This window comes from Myotis myotis, unplaced genomic scaffold (assembly GCF_014108235.1).
Source record: "Myotis myotis isolate mMyoMyo1 unplaced genomic scaffold, mMyoMyo1.p scaffold_m19_p_6, whole genome shotgun sequence".
In the NCBI taxonomy this organism is placed as follows: domain Eukaryota; kingdom Metazoa; phylum Chordata; class Mammalia; order Chiroptera; family Vespertilionidae; genus Myotis; species Myotis myotis.
The window spans coordinates 82,300,458-82,318,836 of record NW_023416368.1 but is presented as its reverse complement, the minus strand read 5'-3'; the positions used below and the strand labels follow the sequence as shown (position 1 = coordinate 82,318,836).

Genomic DNA, 18,379 nt, shown 5'->3' with positions numbered 1-18,379 from the left:
CATTAAAGTATATATTTAGGGGCACACATTTTTTTCTTTTGCCTTGGATCCCAATATGGCCCAGCATAGGCACTGGTGGGAAAGAAAAACCAAATAGTGCCGAAACCTGCGTGGCCAGCTCTTCCCAATTCTGTATTCACTAACTCTGGTAGCTTGAAATCCATCACGATGGGGATATTTACACCAAGGAAATTGGTAGTGCTGCAAGTCTGGATTTGTTCTTCTGGGACAGCTGGATTTAAATATTTACCAGCACACTTTGGGAAGAAACTCAGTCTGCAAAGGAAAATCTGGGATTTATTACCAGGTGAAAGGAGAATGGGTTCTGGAAGGTAAAAAAGGTGTATCCACAGTAAAGGCTTACCTGAAGGCATATGAGGACTTGTGTTGGGTCTTTGATGCTAATTCAGATAGCCTCATACACTGCTAAGTACTTAAGCACAGTCTTTCATTTTATTATTTATTTAAATAATTTGTTTAAAAAGTTAATTTTAGCCTTGGCCCATGTAGTTAGAGAGTCATCTCATACATGGAAAGGTTGTGGGTTTGATTCCCGGTCAGGGCAGATACCCAGATTGCAAGTTCTATCCCCAGTCAGGGTATATACTGGAGGCAACCAAAGTTTCTCTCTTGACTCAATATCTCTCTTTCTCTCCTTTCCTATATCTCTAAAAAATCAATAAAAACATCCTCAGGTAAGGATTAAAACAAGTACTAATTAATTAATTAAAATTTTAATTTAATATGTTTACTTTTTTGTATTTTTTTCACTTATTTTAAATTAATTATTGCAATTTATTTTTTAATTTAATTTAATTTTAAAAATTCTATTTTATTTTTATGTTATTTAACCCATTGAGAGGCATTGGGTTGAAAACAGACTCTAGAGCCAGACTGCCAGGCTCATATTCCAGTTCTGTCCTACTAGAGTGGCTCTGGGCAAGTTACTTCAGCTCTCTGTTCTCCAATTTTACCATCATTATAAGTTTATGTGTTTTGTTTTGTTTTAAGAACTTTTATTGAGAGAAAGAGAGAGAACGCAAAGAAGAGGGAGAGAGAGAGAGAAACATTAATGTGAGAGTGATACATCCATCAGCGGCTTCCTGCATGCCCTCTACCTGGGATCAAGCCCGAAACCTGGGCATGTGCCCTGACCTGGAATCAAACCGGCAACCTTTCTGTGTATGGGACAATGGCCAACCAGATGAACCATACTGACCAGGGCCCGATTCCCCATCTTTGAAATGGGAATGATAATAGCAGTACCTTATTATAAAGATTAAATGAGTTAACCAGAATAAAGGAAGCTTCTAGGCACATAGGAAGATTTTAAAGGCTTGACTATTTTATTGTTATTAATTTATAATGTTGTTATTATATCATACAATAGTATGAGGTAGATGTTTGTATTGCCTCCCTATAAGGAAGGAAGCTGAGACACAGAGAGGTTAAGTAACTGGCTCCCAGTCACACAGCTAAGACTGGCAGATGCCATCTAGGCTACAGTAATCCCCAGAACAGTGCCCTGCTGACCAGCTGCGGCTCTGTCTGTCATTTTATTCACCCAACTCCCCCTTCCCTCAACACTGTCCAGCCTGAAGGAATCAGAATGAACAAGACTGTGGCCATTCACACACTGGATCCACAACACCTGGGCCAAAGTGAGTCAGGGCAGGAGTGGGGTGAGGCCTGGGTGGTGTGCAGGGCCTGGTGAAAGGAGGCTGGTGCCAAGGGTGTCTCCCATTCCACCGACAGACGGTGTGCAGCGAGTGGAGGTCGAGGCTGCAGACCTCAGTGACCAAGTCCCTGACACAGAGTCGGAAACCAGGATCCTCCTGCAGGGTGAGATGGCCTTGGTCCAACCCCATGGGGCCCAGGAAGGTGTGGGAGCCATGACCCCTGGAGAGGGCGCCCCGTTCCATCACTGCTAGGAATATTGAACCATGGCGCCTCTCTCCTTCTCCTGTGCTAGAACAGCCTCCTTGATGTGCTCACAGAAGCCTCCAGGCAGTACTTAGCTTCTGCTGATAAAGAAGCTTCAATGAGAACAGAAATTCTGGAATGAATTGCCCAGGATGGAGGACTGGGAGGAGAAGGCACAGGAAGGAGCTAGCAAAGCCCCTTGCAACCTCTGAGCTCTTAGGTTTGGGATAGAGACTCTTGGTTTCCTGATCTGTGATGAAGTCAAATAGTGGTACCTGTTTCGAGGGTTGTTGGGAAAATTAAATGAGATGCTATATTGTGTTCTCTTAGAAGGGAGCTTGGCAAATGGCATTAAGCATGATAGACGTATTCATGACCATTGTTCCTGGAATTATTTTACGACTGGTGGCACATGAGGACTCATGGACAACCCCCCTTGCCCCGTTCAGTCGCATGCCTCCAGCTGCCAGCTGTCCCTGACTCCCTGACTCTTTGGCACTGGCTGGTTAGAGCCTGGGAAGGCTGGGGGCAGTCCCAACCCTCTTCAGCCCACAGTAGGTCTTACTGCCTGAACGCCATCCTTCCTCCTGGCTGCAGGGACCCCAGTGGCCCAGATGGCAGAGGACGCCATTGATGGGCAGCGTTTGAAACACCTCATTGTGACCCCTGGGGGCTGTGGAGAGCAGAACATGATCGGCATGACGCCCACTGTCATCGCGGTGCACTACCTGGACCACTCTGAGCAGTGGGAGAAACTTGGCATTGACAAGCGGCAGGAGGCCCTGGACCTCATCAAGAAGGGTATGTCCCCTTCCCCTATTGGAGGCCCCCACTCTGAGGCCCCTCTCTGAGCTCCTTCCTCCTCTGAGGCCCCACCCCCTCTTGAGGCCCCGCCCTTTCTCTGAGACATCCTGCTCTCCCCTCTGTGAGATTCTGGTTACTCTGAGTTCCCTCTCCCAATGAACTCCCTTAAGAGCCCTTCTCTCTCTGAACCTCCTCTCCTCTGAGAAGCCCTTACTCCTCCTCACTCTGATGCCTGCACCCTTTCAGAGTCCCTCCACCCTGTAAGCTCCTCTCCCCTCCAGACATTCCTCCTTTTCCTGAGCCCCCGCTATCCTCTCTGAACCTCCCCTTCCCCCCTTCACAGAATCCTTGTTCCCTCTCTAAGCCTCCCTCCTTCCTGGCATACCCACACCAGCCACTGCCTCCACTCAGCCCTCGCTCCCCCAGTGACACCTCTCTCTTCCTTGCAGGGTACACAACGCAACTGACCTACAGACATCCCAACAAGGCCTTTGCGGCCTACCAGAGTCGGAAGTCCAGCACCTGGTGAGCCTGCCCATCCTTGGCCCTGCACCCCTTGAGCAGGGCCTGGGCTCTGGCCTGGGGTAATCTAGACTGGCCTCCCACACAGCCCTGTGCCTCTGGACCCCTCCACCTTCAGAGTTAAGGTGCCCAGTAGCTGAGTGAGCTACCATCATTAAGTACTGCCTATAAGCAGCATTGGGTCTTGAGACCTGGCCTGGGAAACTGGGCACACCTGAGCAGGCCCTGCCCCTCTCTGCTCCTTGCTTGGCTGGGATGGCAGTCTCTGGATCCCAGAGCCAATTGGCTCATGCTCTGTGCCCATCCCCAGGCTGACAGCTTACGTGGTCAAGGTCTTCTCTGTGGCCACCAACCTCATCGCCATCGACTCCGAAGTCATCTGTGGGGCTGTCAAGTGGCTGATCCTGGAGAAGCAGAGGCCTGATGGAGTCTTCCAGGAGGATTCACCCGTGGGACAACTACAGATGACTGTAAGAGGCCGGGATTCAGGGCAGGCTGGGGGAGAGGAGTGCCTGAGTGCCCCCGCATGGACAGGAGACAGGCTCTGCCCTGCCATTTGCCCAATTCCCAGCGTGGGATGGACAGAGAAATAAAGGAGCCATGAATGTCACTTCTCCTTTGCCAAACCCAGAGACCTCAGGGTCCAGTGCAAAATGAAAGTTCCCTAGCCCCCCGTCGCTTTCATTAAATCTGAGAAGTCCTTAAAATTGTGGTTCTCAAACTCTAGTCTCCAGGCCAACAGCATCAGCATCAGCTACAAGTTTGTTAGAAATGGACCTTCTTGTGCTGGATCCCAGATGCATGAATGAGAAACTTTGCGGGTGGGGCATAGGAATTGGGGTTTTAATAAGCCCCTGACTCCAGGTAATGCTGACGTGTGCTCAAGTGAGCAAACCACGGCTTCAGCCTGACCTTCGGGCTTCCAGGCTCACAGGCTTCCCTCTCCACACTCCACCTGTACTGCCTGGAGCCTTGCTCCCGGGCACAGGGCCTTTGTACATGCTGTTCCCACTGCCTGGCATGTTACCGCTGCCCTCTTTGACAGTTGAGTCCTACTCACTCTTCAGATTGTGGCCCCACTTGTCATCCCTTGGGGACACCTTTCCAACGGCCCTGACCAAGACACACCCCCGCTATCCATTCTCACGGCCACATCCACTTCTGCACAGCACTTGTCAGTTTGTAATGACAGATCTGTGATGAGCTGGTTGGTTCATGCCTGTCCCCCCTACGAGATGGGGAGCTCCATGAGGGCTGGAGCCATCTTACCCACAACACCAGCAACATTTACAGAATGAGTGAGTGAATGAATGGATACTAGAGTATGGCCCTCCTGTGAGACACTGGGGAGAGACCCACCCTTGCCCTGCCCCACCGATCCTACAGGGGGGTGCTTGGCATGAGGGGCACATGGTTGACCCCATCCTTACTCCCTCCTCCACACCCTAGGGTGGCTTGAATGATGCTGAGGAGAAAGATGTGTCCCTCACAGCCTTCGTTCTCATCGCACTGCAGGAGGCTAAAGATATTTGCGAGGGACAAATCAACGTAAGTGTGCCCTGCCCTCCCCTCTCCTACCCAGGCACAGGTATTGTGGAGGTTCTGTAATCTCGGCATCTGCTTTGTCCTTGGGCAGTGGTTCTCAGCCTTCTGGCCCTTTAAATACAGTTCCTCATGTTGTGACCCAACCATAAAATTATTTTCGTTGCTACTTCATAACTGTAATATTGCTACTGTTATGAATCGTAATGTAAATATCTGATATGCAGGATGGTCTTAGGTGACCCCTGTGAAAGGGTTGTTCGACCGCCAAAGGGGTCGACCCACAGGTTGAGAACCGCTGTCCTAGGGTTTTGAGAGTGGGTTGTTTGACCTTCAGATTTCCAAGTGGGAAACTCCAGGATCCCAACTTCAACAGCTGCTTCTCCCTCCTCAGGACCCCAGAAAAGAGAGGGAGGAGAGAAAGGCTATTACGTTTAAGGCCAGAGGAACCTTGTTTTAATCCTTGCAGATTTGAAATAAAGTATGATAGAAAAGAGACAGCTCTAGGGCAGTGGAGTCAGACAGACCTACATTTAGATCATTACTCTCAGGGACGTCCCATTACTGGGCCTCAGTGTGTGCATCTGTAAAATGGGTATAATAATTTTTGTATTTTTAGGACTCTCTGAGTTCTAGATGTAACACATGTGTAAGCTTCATTATGTAAAAAACAGGGTAAGGCAAATCACTTAAGAAAAAACAACAACAACAAAGGTAGTAAACATTAAAAACTCATCACTTCTTAATTATTTTACTACCTTTTATCATTATCCATGATCTTGAGGTTATTTACGTCTGTTGTACCTGTACAATGGAAATACTTTATAATCTCTTCCCAATTCTACAGTCAGTGACTCCATGCTGGTAGGTTGAAATCAGCCATGGTTGTATTTACACTATAAAAATCAGCAAACACTACAAAGCATATCTGCCTCTGTACCTCATCTCATGGGTTTCAGTGTTCTCTGTGCAGTAGGGATGCTGATGGAAATAAAACCTACCTCATAGGATTTTGAGATTAGATGAGTGGATATGTGACTAGCACATACTAAGTGTTAGCTACAATGACGATGATGGTTAGATAATGGGTGGACCCAGTGGTGTGCTAACCCTGGGTGCCTATTTGGGGCATCTCTTTCCCACTCTGTTAAGGTATGTCACACTGGTAGCTTGAAATTAGCATGGTGGGAGTATTTACACCACAGTCACTGGCAATCAGTAAACTAGCTCCCCGAACCCTCACCTCCTGCACTGACTAGACAACTGGTTATTAAATATTTACTAGCACACCACTGGTATACAGACTGCACCAGAAATATGATAGGTACTCAGCAACAGAGCAGTGCACAGTGGCTAAACTGTCTGGGGAACCCTTAAAAATAGACACATCCAAGAAAAATATGTACCAAGGCCAGAAACCTTATGCCCAGGAAGTGGTGATTGTGTGATCCTTGTCAGCACTTTGGGGCAGCAGTGCCACCTGAGCAGAGTACCCAATCTTTTTCTCATAGAGCCTTGGGGGCAGCATCAATAAGGCTGGAGACTTCATTGAAGCACACTACATGAACTTGAAGAGACCGTATGCTGTGGCCATTGCTGGCTATGCCCTGGCCCAGTTGGGCAAGCTGGAGGGCCCTCTCCTCGACACATTTCTGAAAGCAGCCACAGGTGAGAGGCAGCCTGGCGGGGTAAGGAGAGATATGTGGCTGGGGGTTGAGGGTGGCCATCTTAAGCCGGGCTGCATGGCTCCAATCTGAGCTGGGATGAGTGGGTCTGGGTGTGAAAAGTCCTCATTGCAAGCATGACACAAGAAGTCCATTGCATGATTCAACAAGTATTTGTTGAGTACTTGTTATGACACAGGAGCAAGGACATGGGTTCTGACATCAGACAGATTCAAGTTCAAAATCAAATCACCCTCTACTACATTCTCACGGTGTGATCTTGTACAATCTACTTAACCTCTATGGACATTGTGTATAAAACGATACCTACATCACAAGAATGATGCGAAGATTAAATGAGTGATGTGGTTAGGAGAATGTCTAGCACATAGTAAGTGATCTATCACTGATGTTGTTATTGCCTTTACTATCTATATAATAAACAGCAGGATTGTAACAACATTACCACGGAAGGCTCTACCAGACCAGAAGTCAGTGCTGGGTTGCCATGGCGACCCAGCACTGACTGGGGCCACTGCAGGTGCCCTGATCCAGCACTGACTGACTAGGGGGCTGTGGATCAGGCCAGGAGAGAGGCATGCAGAGAGAGAGGCAGGTTCTGATCCATAGCCTCAGTGGCAACCCTTGATCGGAACTTGCCTTTCTTTCTCTCCCAGCCTGGCCAACGGCTGTGCCTCCATTTCACTCCAGGCCTCCGCTGGGGCTGCTGATCAGCGCTGCCTTTCTGATCAGGCCCCATTGGTAGGCCCAGATATGCTGGCTGGCATAGAAACTGACCAATCAGAACCAAATCTGGATCAACTGTGAGGAGCCAATGGCTGCCTAGGCGACGGAGCTTTTGACACTGCCTGACATAGAAACTACCAATCAGAACCAAAATGGACAGCAGAGGAGGGCAGTTGGGGGCAAGATCAGACTGGCAGGGGAGGGCAGTTAGAGGTGATCAGTCAGGCAGAGACAGTTAGGGGTGAACAGGCCAGCAGGAGAGAGCAGTTAGGGCCAAGATCAGGCTGGCAGGGGAGGGCAGTTGGAGGCAATCAGGCAGGCAGGCAGATGAGTGGTTAGGAGCCAGTGGTCCCAGATTGTGACAGGGGTGTCGAACCACCAGTTTAGTCCTGATCCCACGGGCGGTCAGACATCCCCCGAGGGGTCCCCGATTGGAGTGGGTTCAGGCTGAGCTGAGGGAACCCCCTCCCTCCATGCATGAATTTCATGTACCAGACCTCCAGTTATTAATAGCATTCCCATTATTTCAAGGGTTATTAGGATTAGATAAGAGAATGGCATAGGAATTTTAGGCCAATAAGTAGCACATTGTGAGCACTTAATCACTGGTTCAAGAGATGACACCTTATCAGGTTTATGCTCACTTCTGTAACATATCTGAATGTATACTAAAGTAGTTTAACACAGAGAAGTTGGTTTCTTGCTGTGTAAGAAACAGCACAGTATGGCTGTCCCAAGTTGGTGGACAGCTCTCCTCTATACAGTGATGCAGGGACCCAGGCTCTATCTTCTCATGGCTCTGCCACCTTGGGGCCTCAGAATCCCTTCTATTAAAGCAGAAGGGGAAACAGTCAGGAAGACTGTTCAAAGGAGGTAGACCAGCCATGGAAAGGGCCTCATCAATTGCCTTGCACATTCCATTAGCCAGAGCTCAGTTATGTGGCCATACCTACCTGCTAAGGCCTCTAGGAGATGTAGTCCAACTCTGTGCCCAGGAAGAGGAGGGAATGGTTCTTGGTGACCATTCCAAGTCTCTGTCATGAGTACTTTCTTAGGCACTTGGGACATAACAGTGAATATGGCACAGCCCCTGCCATCATGGCCTCATGTTCCAGTTGAGGAAAGAAATTGAATTAATAGATTTCTGTAGAGCATCATTGTGCTGGGACAGGAGAAGCACAGGATGTTTCAAGAGACAGAAGGAAAGGTCTCACTCTGTCTTGGGTGCCATTGAAGCCAAATTGTGCAGGGTGGATAAGAATTAACCTGGGGTAGGTGGAGAAAAGGTGCTCCAAGATGGGAGAACAGAATACGTAAAGGCTCAGAGGCAAGAATGAGCATGGCAAACTTAGGGAATCTGCTGCCATAGATCAGAGGGGCTGCAGTTCAGAATTTAAACAGAAGAGTAAAGGTTGATGAGGGAAGAGAGTAAGGCAGGAACCAGCAGACTGAAAGCCACAAATGTGGGCCAGGACACCTGAACACCGAGGTCTAGTACAAGTCTGTTTCTGAGCTTTCTCTGAACTACCTCCAGGCTGGACAGAGCAGTGAGCATGGGGGCTGGTGTTCTCTCTTGTAGATAAGAACCACTGGGAGGAGCCTGAGCAAAGGCTCTACACTATAGAGGCCACATCCTATGCCCTGTTGGCTCTGCTGCTGCTCAAAGACTTTGACTCTGTACCTCCTGTTGTGCGCTGGCTCAACGAGCAGAGATACTACGGAGGTGGCTATGGCTCCACCCAGGCAAGTGGTCCCACATCCCCCAGGCAAATGCATCCTTACCTCCTCTGGCCTGACTGGCCACCCAGATAACATGCTGAGACCAAGAGAGGCAGTTGATTGAAATGAAGTTGAGAAATCAGGTTTTTGTTTTGTTTTGATTTAGTTGCAAATCTATATATAGATTCTAGACTAAATTCTGGATGCCCCAAGTTGTGTTTTGAGCTCCCTTTCCCTCCTGGTGTCCAGATCACATTCTCAAGGCCCAGGTGCAGTGGTGAGCCTCTCTCTGATTGTTTCTAGACCATGTTTCCAGTTCCACCAGGCCTCCCATCTTATTCTGTTTCACTGGTGGGTTCTAGACCAATTCTCAGTTATTATAGGGAATCATCAAGTCCATCTCTCCCTCTGGCGGGTTCTAGACCATGCACTCACTTCCACAAGGCTCCCAGTGTTACCTTGTCTTACTATGGGTTCTACACCATGTTCTCAGTTTTCTGGAGTATTGTCAAAGCCTGCTCTCTTCCAGCTGGGTTCTAGACCATGGTTTCAGCAACCTCAAGTCTAGCAAGCTCAGGCTTCAGTTTTATCCCCTTTCTTTCTGGTGGTTTCTCAGATTTTTTTTAAAACATCCTCATCCAGTTATGTTTATGGGTTTAGTGAGAGAGGAAGGGAAAGAGAGAAAGAGGAAGAGAGAGAGAGAAAACAACATATTGATGTGAGAGAGAACAATGGATAGCTTCCCATATGTGTCCTGACCAGGGATGGAATCTGCAACCTTTTGATGCATGTGATCCAACCAACTGAGCCACCTGGCCAGGGCTCAGTGTCACTTTTGTATTCTAGATTATATGCTCAGTTGTCCCCAGATTCCAATTTTATTATTTATGCACAAATAGGCTCTAGATACATTCTCGGTGTCTGCAAACCCTGTGTTAGACTCTCTTCTCTGGATGGGTCTAGACCACATTCTCAGTGTTACTAGACCTTACATGTTGTTGTATTGTTGTTGTTGTTTTGGTAGCAGTTGTTGGCATGTTTTTATTTTATTTATTTTTTAATATATTTTTATTGTTGAAGATATTACAGCTATCTCTCATTCCCACCCCACTTCACTCCTTCCAGCCCCTCCTCGCCCCTCAGGTCTTCACTACCTTATTGCCGATGTCCATGGGCTAGGCATATTAGACCCTCAGTCTTATGCCTGCACTTTCTCATGTATCTAGACATGCTCAGTGTCTCCACACTCTGGTGTAAGCCTCTGTCCCTTGGAGAATTCTAGGAGATGTCCTCAGTGTCTAATGACCCCCAGTCTTACCCTTGTGCCCTCTGGTCCCGTCTAGGTCACAATCTTAGTGTCACCAAGCACTAGACTGAGCCTCTCTCACTGAGAGAGTTCTAGAACATGTCCTCAGTATATAACAACCCCCATTCTTATTCTCACCCCCTCTGGTGCATTGTAGGCCACAGTCTCAGAGGCCCAGCTCTAAGCTGAAACTTTTCATCCCCCAGCAGGTTCTGACTGCTTTCTCAGTCTCTCACATCACCCTCTTCTTCTCTCATGGGTTCTAGGCCACCTTCATGGTGTTCCAAGCCTTGGCCCAGTACCAGAGGGATGTCCCTGACCATGAGGATCTGAATCTGGATGTGTCCATTAACCTGCCCAGCCGCAGCTCTGCGGTCACGCACCGCATCCTCTGGGAATCCGCTAGCCTCCTGCGATCAGAAACGGTACAGCTGCTTGGCCAAACCCTCCTCGCTCTCATCCTCCAGCCAGTCAGAGTCTGCAGGAGGCAGGAGGGAGGGCAGGTGACCATTGCAGCCAGGGAAGGCTTGGCTCCTAACACCTTCTTTTCTCTCCCCACTCCCTGCAGACCACAGAAAATGAGGACTTCACATTAACAGCTAAAGGGAAAGGACAAGGCACCTTGTCGGTAAGGACGGGAGCCCACACCTGCTTTGCTCACCACCTTCTCTCAGCCCCTCTGCCCCAGAGGGACCATCTCCTTCCCAAGTCAAGTTTGCTGACACCTCATCTCCGCCCCCACCCTCACCCCCAACTCTCCAGGTGGTGACAATGTACCAGGCCAAGAGCAAAGGCAAAGCCTCTTGCAATAAGTTCAGTCTCAAGGTTAACCTGCGACCAGCCCCTGAAGGTAGAAGGAATAAAGACCCTATCTGTCTCCCTTACCCCACTGCCATTCTAGTGTCTGCCCTGCTCCTGAATCAGGACCCAGCCTTGATTCAGCCCTTCTGTCTTCTATGTTTCTAGTGAAGAAGCCTCAGGAAGCCACACGCAGCATGTACCTCGACATCTGTACCAGGTAAGAGATGGGTCACTGGGGTTCATCTCGCTCATCCCTCTGTCTCTAGCAAGACTTCCTGTAAATAATATCCGAGGTACCTACTACTCTCTGGGAATGTGTTGTGTGCTTAGTACTGTGCTGAGCACCCTCCAGGAGGTAGACAGCACGACATGGCCGTGACCACATAAGATGAGACTGTGAAAAGTGATGTTGATAATCAACAAGAAGGATTACAACTGTTAAAGGAATCTTACATTATTATTATTTTTAACTTTTTTTTCTTTCAGAGAGGAAGGGAGAGGGGGAGAGAGGTAGAAGCATCAATGATGAGAATCATTGATTGGCTGCCTCCTGCACGCCCCCTACTGGGGATAGAGCCCTCACTGGGGCATGTGCCCTGACCAGGAATAGACCTTTGACCTCCTGGTTCATAGAGGGAAGCTCCACCACTGAGTAAAACCGGCAGGGCTTGCATTATTTTTTTATCACAACATCAAATACTCTTGTACTGACAGTTTAAAAAATATAGAGTAAGGAAAAGGGTAGTGATATGAGTATTTGTTTAGTGCACAGTAATTTAAAACGTCAGAACATTGAGATTGAAGTTGGTTTTGATTTTTGGTGAAGCACTTATCCAAAGCCAGTGATGGCCAACCTTTTGAGCTCGGCGTGTCAGCCTTTTGAAAAACCCTAACTTAACTCTGGTGCCGTGTCACATATAGAAATTTTTTGATATTTGCAACCATAGTAAAACAAAGATTTATACTTTTGATATTTATTTTATACTAGAGGCCCGGTGCACAAAAATTTGTGCACTCAGGGGGGAAGGGGGTGGTCCCTCAGCCCAGCCTGTGCCCTCTCACAGTCTGGGACCCCTCGGGAGATAACGACCGGCTGGCTTAGGCCTGCTCCCGGGTGGCAGAGGGCAGGCCCAATCCCTAGGTGCAGCCCCTGGTAGGGCTCAGAGCAGGGCCGATTGGGGAGTTGGGGCGCCGCCCCCTGTCATGCACAGAGCAGGGCGATTGGGAGGTTGTGATGCCACCCTCAGTCACGAACAGGGTAGGGACGATTGGGGGGTTGGGGCACCGTCCCCTGTCACAGTCAAGGCAGGGTCGATGGGGAGGTTGCGGCGCCACCCCCTGTCACGCACAGAGCAGGGCCAATCAGGGGGTTGGGGTACTGCCCCCTGTCACTCACAGAGCAGGGCCAATCAGGGGGTTGGGGCGCTGCCACTCTCACACTCAGGGCAGGGCCAATGGGGAGGTTATGGCTCTACCCCATCACACACAGAGCAGGGCCCGTGGGGGGTGGGGGGGTTGGGGCGCCGCACCCTGTCACACACAGAGCCTCAGGGCGATCAGGGGGTTGGGGAGCTCCCCCCTATCAGGCACAGAGCAGGGCTGATCAGGGGGTTGGGGTGCCTTCCCCTGTTACGAACAGAGCAGGGTGGATAGGGAGGTTGTGGCCCCGCCCCCTGTCACACACAGAGCCACAGGGCGATCAGGGGGTTTGGGCGCTGCCCCCTGTCACGCTGATCCCAGTGCTGGGAGGCATATTACCCTTTTACTATATAGGGTAGAGGCGGGGTGCACAGGTGGGGGCCAGCTGGTTTGCCCTGAAGGGTGTCCTGGATCAGGGTGGGGGTCCCCACTGGGGTGCCTGGCCAGTCTGGGTGAGGGGATGATGGCTGTTTGAAGCTGGTCACACACCCTTTGGGGGGGGGGTCCCCACTGTGGTGCCTGGCCAGTCTGGGTGAGGGGCTGAGGGCTGTTTTCAGGCTGGGGTGACTGAAGCTCCCAACCGCTCCTTTTTTTCTTTTTTCTTTTTTTATTCTGGGCCAGCTTTAGCTTTGAGGCTTGGCTCCAGCTCTTAGGCCTCTGCTGCTGAAAGTAGGTTTCTGGCCTTTGCTTAAAATGTTGCGATCCTGCTGGCTGAAGCCCGGTGGACTAAAGGAGGTTTCTGGGGTTTTGTTTAGCTTCTATATTTGTTACATAGTTGCTTAGAGTTGCAGCTCAGAAGCCTGCAGCGGCAGGCAGGGAACGTTGGAGTCCTCCGTCACTGAAGCAAGCAAGCCTCATGTTAGTTTCAAACTGCCTGGCTGCCAGCCACCATCTTGGCTGGCAGTTAATTTGCATATCTCACTGATTAGCCAATGGGAAGGGTAGCGGTCGTATGGCAATTACCATGTTTCTCTTTTATTAGATAAGATATTTAAATGCCATTTAACAAAGAAAAATCAACCAAAAAAATGAGTTCGCGTGTCACCTCTGACACGCGTGTCATAAGTTCGCCATCACTGTCCAAAGCCCTGTAGTTTGAACAGAGCCTCCTTTCTTCTCTGTAGCACTTATGATATGGAGCAAGCAGCTGTTTTATGATGCAGTGAGGTGTCATATTCCTTCTAAGTTTAGGTCAACTTCCCACATGTAATCCTCTGAGCTTTCGATGTCACAAGGTATTTAAGAGTTCCTTCACCGGGAAGTGTTCTGCCAGTGTCACCTCCTCTGGGAAATCATTTTTGGCCACAACCACTTTCTTCCTTTATGTTGACGCCCTGCCTTCACCAAGTGCCTCTGGCCCCATGCTGGTCTCTCCAAGGGCAGCAGGTCCACATTCCACCATCTGCTGTTTCTTCTCTGGCTCCATTTAGGTGCTGCTGAAATTTCAGTCCCAGTGTTACCACTCTCATTTCTGTGCTGCACTTTCATCTTTGCCGGCGATTCCCTTCCAATGATCCATTTTGGTAAAATCTCACATGGTTTTTAACTGAGAGAGAAGGAAGTAGCACAACCACACAACACGTGGCTTGAATGACGGGTGCTCAGTGACCCATCACTGACAGACTTTGAAATAAGTGATGTTATTGGTCATTGATTGTAATGCTCACTTGTTTATGTAGTGATGGGTGGACTGAAGAGCTGGCAACTAGATTTGTCCTTTAGGCGTTTGCTCATTAATATATTGTGGTACTAGATTTAGACCGTGTTGCTGAGGGGCTGGTGTTATTGAACTAGACCGTGATAATGGAATCATGCAAAGTGAGACCTGCCTGTACTCTTGTCTTCATTTTCTAGAAGAACTGAGGTTTGAAGAGGTGAAGTGACTCATCCAATGTCACATAGAGCTGGGATGTAAACCCATGTAGTTGGGCTTCAGAGGCTGAGCAGTTAGTCGCCTTAACCATTACACACCTTCCCTTTATTCCCCTTGGGGAGTGTTTCCTAAGATCTGACATCCTCTATGCTGCTGTGTGGGAACCAGAATCTTCAGTCACTGATCAGACCCCCTTGTCCAGGCACTGACCCCTAGGGCTAACCCTCTCTCCCTGCCCCATCCAGGTACCTGGGAGACCACGATGCCACTATGTCCATCCTGGATATATCCATGATGACTGGCTTTGCTCCTGATACTGCTGACCTCAAGAAGGTGTGAAAATCCTGGGCTCAGGGGTTAGGATTGGTGGGAAGGAGCCTGGGGCCTGGCAGAGGCTGAGGAAAAGAAGGGATTTTCACAAGGTCTTCCCTTCTCCAGCTGGCCAGTGGCACTGACACATACATCTCAAAGTTCGAGTTGGAAAACAAGCCCTCCTCCAACAAGAACACCCTCATCATCTACCTGGATGACGTAAGGCTTCCATTGGGACCTTGACCCATATGTCACTGGCCTTTTCCTTCTCTATTGGTCTTAGAGTCTTCTGCTTGATCCATTCCTTCTAGAAGAAAAGAGGATTGATTGTACATGAGATGGATTTTTTTTTAAATCTTTTCATTTTAATTTTTGTACTTTTAATTTTTTATGTAATTCCAACCTTACAGAGAAATTGTAGAACAGTATAAAAAGTTCCATATACTCTTTATCCAGGTTCATTAAATGTCAGCAATTTCCTCCAAATATACTAATGCATGTCTATCACATATACATACATGTCTGTCTGTCTTCCTTTCTTTTTTTCTTTCTCATTTACTTTCCCAGATTTATTGAGATATAATTGGCATATAACACTGTGTAAGTTTAAGGTATACAATGCAATGGTTGGATATATGTATATTGGAAAATGATGACCACAGTAAGGTTAGTTAGCACATGTACCACCTCATAGTGTTAACATGTGTGTGTGTGTGTGTGTGTGGTGATGACTGTATAAGTTTAAGGTATACAATGCAATGGTTGAATATATGTATATTGGAAAATGATGACCACAGTAAGGTTAGTTAGCACATGTACAACCTCATAGTATTAATTGTGTGTGTGTGTGTGTGTGTGGTGATAACTTTTAAGATTTACTATATTAGCAGCTTTCAAATATGCAGTGCAGTATTGATAACCATGGGATGTTTTTAGGGCACAGATAGCAATCCATTGGCCAGAATTCAATTTCATGGTCAAACCAAATGGAAAGGGAAGCCGAGAAGTGTAATCTAGAAATGAACCTTGGAGAAAAAGAAAATAGATTTGTGGGCCTGCTCATTAATCTTTGCCACTTCTCACTCCCCCTCCCTCACCACGGACATCCTCTCCACGCAGATCCCTCCTTGGTCCACCATTTCTCCTTATGCTGGACTCCCTCCCACTGACTCACCTCCTGCTTTTCCCAGATCTCACACGATCAAGAGGACTGTATATCCTTCAAAGTTCACCAGTTCTTTAAAGTGGGACTCATCCAGCCAGGGGCAGTCAAGGTGTACTCTTATTACAACCTGGGTGAGCAGCCAACCTCGGGCCTGAGGTCTGAGGGTCCCAAGGTACTGTAAGATGGGGGTCCCAGGGCTTGGTGATTGGGGACCTGGGATTCCCAGGGTTCAGGACCTAGCATCCCCAGGTCTGAGGGACTGGAGTTGGGAACTGAGCCCACAGGCATGGTCTTGGGTGGAGGCTTTAGCTCTCTGATGCCTCCCACTCCCTCTACCCACAGATGAGACTTGTACCCAGTTCTACCACCCGGAGAAGGAAGATGGATTGCTGAGCAAACTCTGCCACAATGAAATATGCCGCTGTGCTGAGGGTGGGTGCACAGGAGCCAGGAAGTAGCAGACCATGCCCACTTAATAACCCACCCCCCTCACACACACACACCTTCCATGGCAGTGATGCAAGGGGCCCCAAAAGCCCACACCCAAGGGACACCAAGAGGGATGGGCCTAGGGCCGACCACACCCATGGTTGGTGGCCCTGGATAGGAAGTGGAGCTTAGGTCATGTCCCCTGTCCACCCACCCTACAGAGAACTGCTTCATGCACCATTCAGAGGACCAGGTTACCCCAGATGACCGGGTGGACAAGGCCTGTGAGCCGGGAGTGGACTATGGTGAGGAGCGGGTGGGGATACACACGTGCAAGTGTGATTGTGTGTGAGTGATGGTGTGTGTGGCTGTGGTTGTGTGGGTGAGACTATGTGATGGCAGGTGTGGTCATGGTTGTGTGTGTGTGACTGGCTGTGAGTGGCCACAGGTTCATGTGTTTCAGGCTATGGTTGTGGGTGACTAGTGTGTGTGTTATTAGAGGCCATGATTGCTGGGGAACCATGGTTATGACTGGGCTGGGTATGTGCAAGAGTGTGAACAAAGGTGTTTGTGAGTAGATGTGGTTGTGTGTGTCTGTGAGAGTGTGGCTCTAAACAGCCATGATTGTGTGAGATGGTGACAGTGGATAGGCGTAGCTGTCCCTGTGTATACCATGAGTTGTGAGTGGCTATAATTGTGTGCATGGCTGTAGGTGACTATGTGTGAGATGGGGTTGTGAGTGACTGTGACCATATGTGGCTGTGTGTAAGAGATGGTGGTTGTGGGTGTCACTGGACAGGAGTAACTGTCCTTGTGTACAGGATGAGTTGTGGGTGGCTGTAACTGTGCACATGGCTGTGGGTGACTATGTGAGATGGTGCTTGTGGGTGACAGTGGACAGGAGTAACTGTCCTTGTGTACGGGATGAGTTGTGGGCGGCTGTAACTATGCACATGGATGTGGGTGACTATGTGAGATGGTGGTTGTGTGACCCTGTGTGGCTGTATGTGGCTGCTTGGGAAGCCATGTGCCCAGGTGCCCTTACAGGTAGGCTGCCTTGCTGTCAAGACTACCCATGACCCATGCCCTCCTTTTCCCCCCTTTTGCCACCCTCTCCTCCCCACCCCCCACAGTGTACAAGACTCTTCTGCTCAGGAAGGAGCTGTCCGATGATTATGACGAGTACATAATGGTCATCAAACTAATCATCAAATCAGGTCAGCCCTGGGCTGCTTTCTGTCTTTCCGCCTTCCCCTCCCTCCTCCTGCCTCCTCCACCCCAGCTCAGCATCATTCTCTCCCCTCCAGGCACCGACGAGGTGCAGCCTGAACAGGAGCGCAGGTTCATCAGCCCCATCAAGTGCAGAGCAGCCCTGAAGTTGCAGGAGGGGAAACACTACCTCATATGGGGCCTCTCCTCAGACCTGTGGGGAGAGAAATCCAAGTGAGTGCCCACCCTGCACATGTGTGTGCTCGCCCCACCCACCCTTCCAGGGCCCCTCCTGACCTGCCGTGTGTCCCTCCTCCCCAGCATCAAGTACATCATCGGGAAGGACACCTGGGTAGAGCTGTGGCCTGAAGCGGACGAATGCCAAGATGATGAGAACAAGAAGCTGTGCAGGGACCTGGCCAGCTTCAGAGAGAGCATGGTTGTCTTTGGTTGTCCCAACTGAGCCCTCATCAGGCTGCTCCCCCCAATAAAGCTTCTGTTTGTTAACATAAAAACATTCAAACCTGCAAAGAATTTTTGTGAGTTTATTTGAACCAAGCTGTTAACAATTGCGGGAAAGCAGAACCTTGACAATTGCCAGAAAGCAGAATCTCGTCGTATTGGGTATTGGGATCATGCTCCAGCGAATGGCAGTTTTTCACCTTGTTTTATACTTTACAGCCAAAGGAGGAGACATAAGTGGGTTACATGACATCCACTGGTAATAGATTAGGGAGGTGGGAGAAAGCAAAGCAGGGAAACCTCTGGGATTGGATAAAAAGTAAAATGATAGACAAACACTTCTTTTACTTAAGTCGGTGCAAGATAGTTAACAATTTTATGTCAACAATGAACTCAATAACAATGAGGGAATTTCTGGACTCCACAGAGTGGTGCCTGTGCTTTCAGGGGGCTGGGAAAAAGGGAAATTATTTTGACATTCC

At 49.0% G+C, this 18,379-nt stretch overlaps 1 protein-coding gene across 1 annotated transcript in view; it reads left to right on the top strand.

Moving 5' to 3' along the window:
* C3 (complement C3) overlaps window positions 1–17,898 on the top strand; it is a 336,839-nt gene extending 318,941 nt beyond the window's left edge. The window contains 20 exon segments of the mRNA XM_036314649.1: window positions 1,595–1,661; window positions 1,756–1,842; window positions 2,521–2,724; window positions 3,177–3,252; window positions 3,560–3,719; window positions 4,699–4,797; window positions 6,303–6,459; window positions 8,782–8,945; window positions 10,494–10,652; window positions 10,796–10,855; window positions 10,990–11,077; window positions 11,194–11,245; window positions 14,566–14,653; window positions 14,759–14,851; window positions 15,823–15,928; window positions 16,140–16,229; window positions 16,448–16,531; window positions 17,360–17,443; window positions 17,534–17,669; window positions 17,757–17,898. Of these exon segments, the coding sequence (XP_036170542.1) occupies window positions 1,595–1,661; window positions 1,756–1,842; window positions 2,521–2,724; window positions 3,177–3,252; window positions 3,560–3,719; window positions 4,699–4,797; window positions 6,303–6,459; window positions 8,782–8,945; window positions 10,494–10,652; window positions 10,796–10,855; window positions 10,990–11,077; window positions 11,194–11,245; window positions 14,566–14,653; window positions 14,759–14,851; window positions 15,823–15,928; window positions 16,140–16,229; window positions 16,448–16,531; window positions 17,360–17,443; window positions 17,534–17,669; window positions 17,757–17,898 (2,196 nt within the window).
* Window positions 17,899–18,379: the final 481 nt, after the last annotated feature.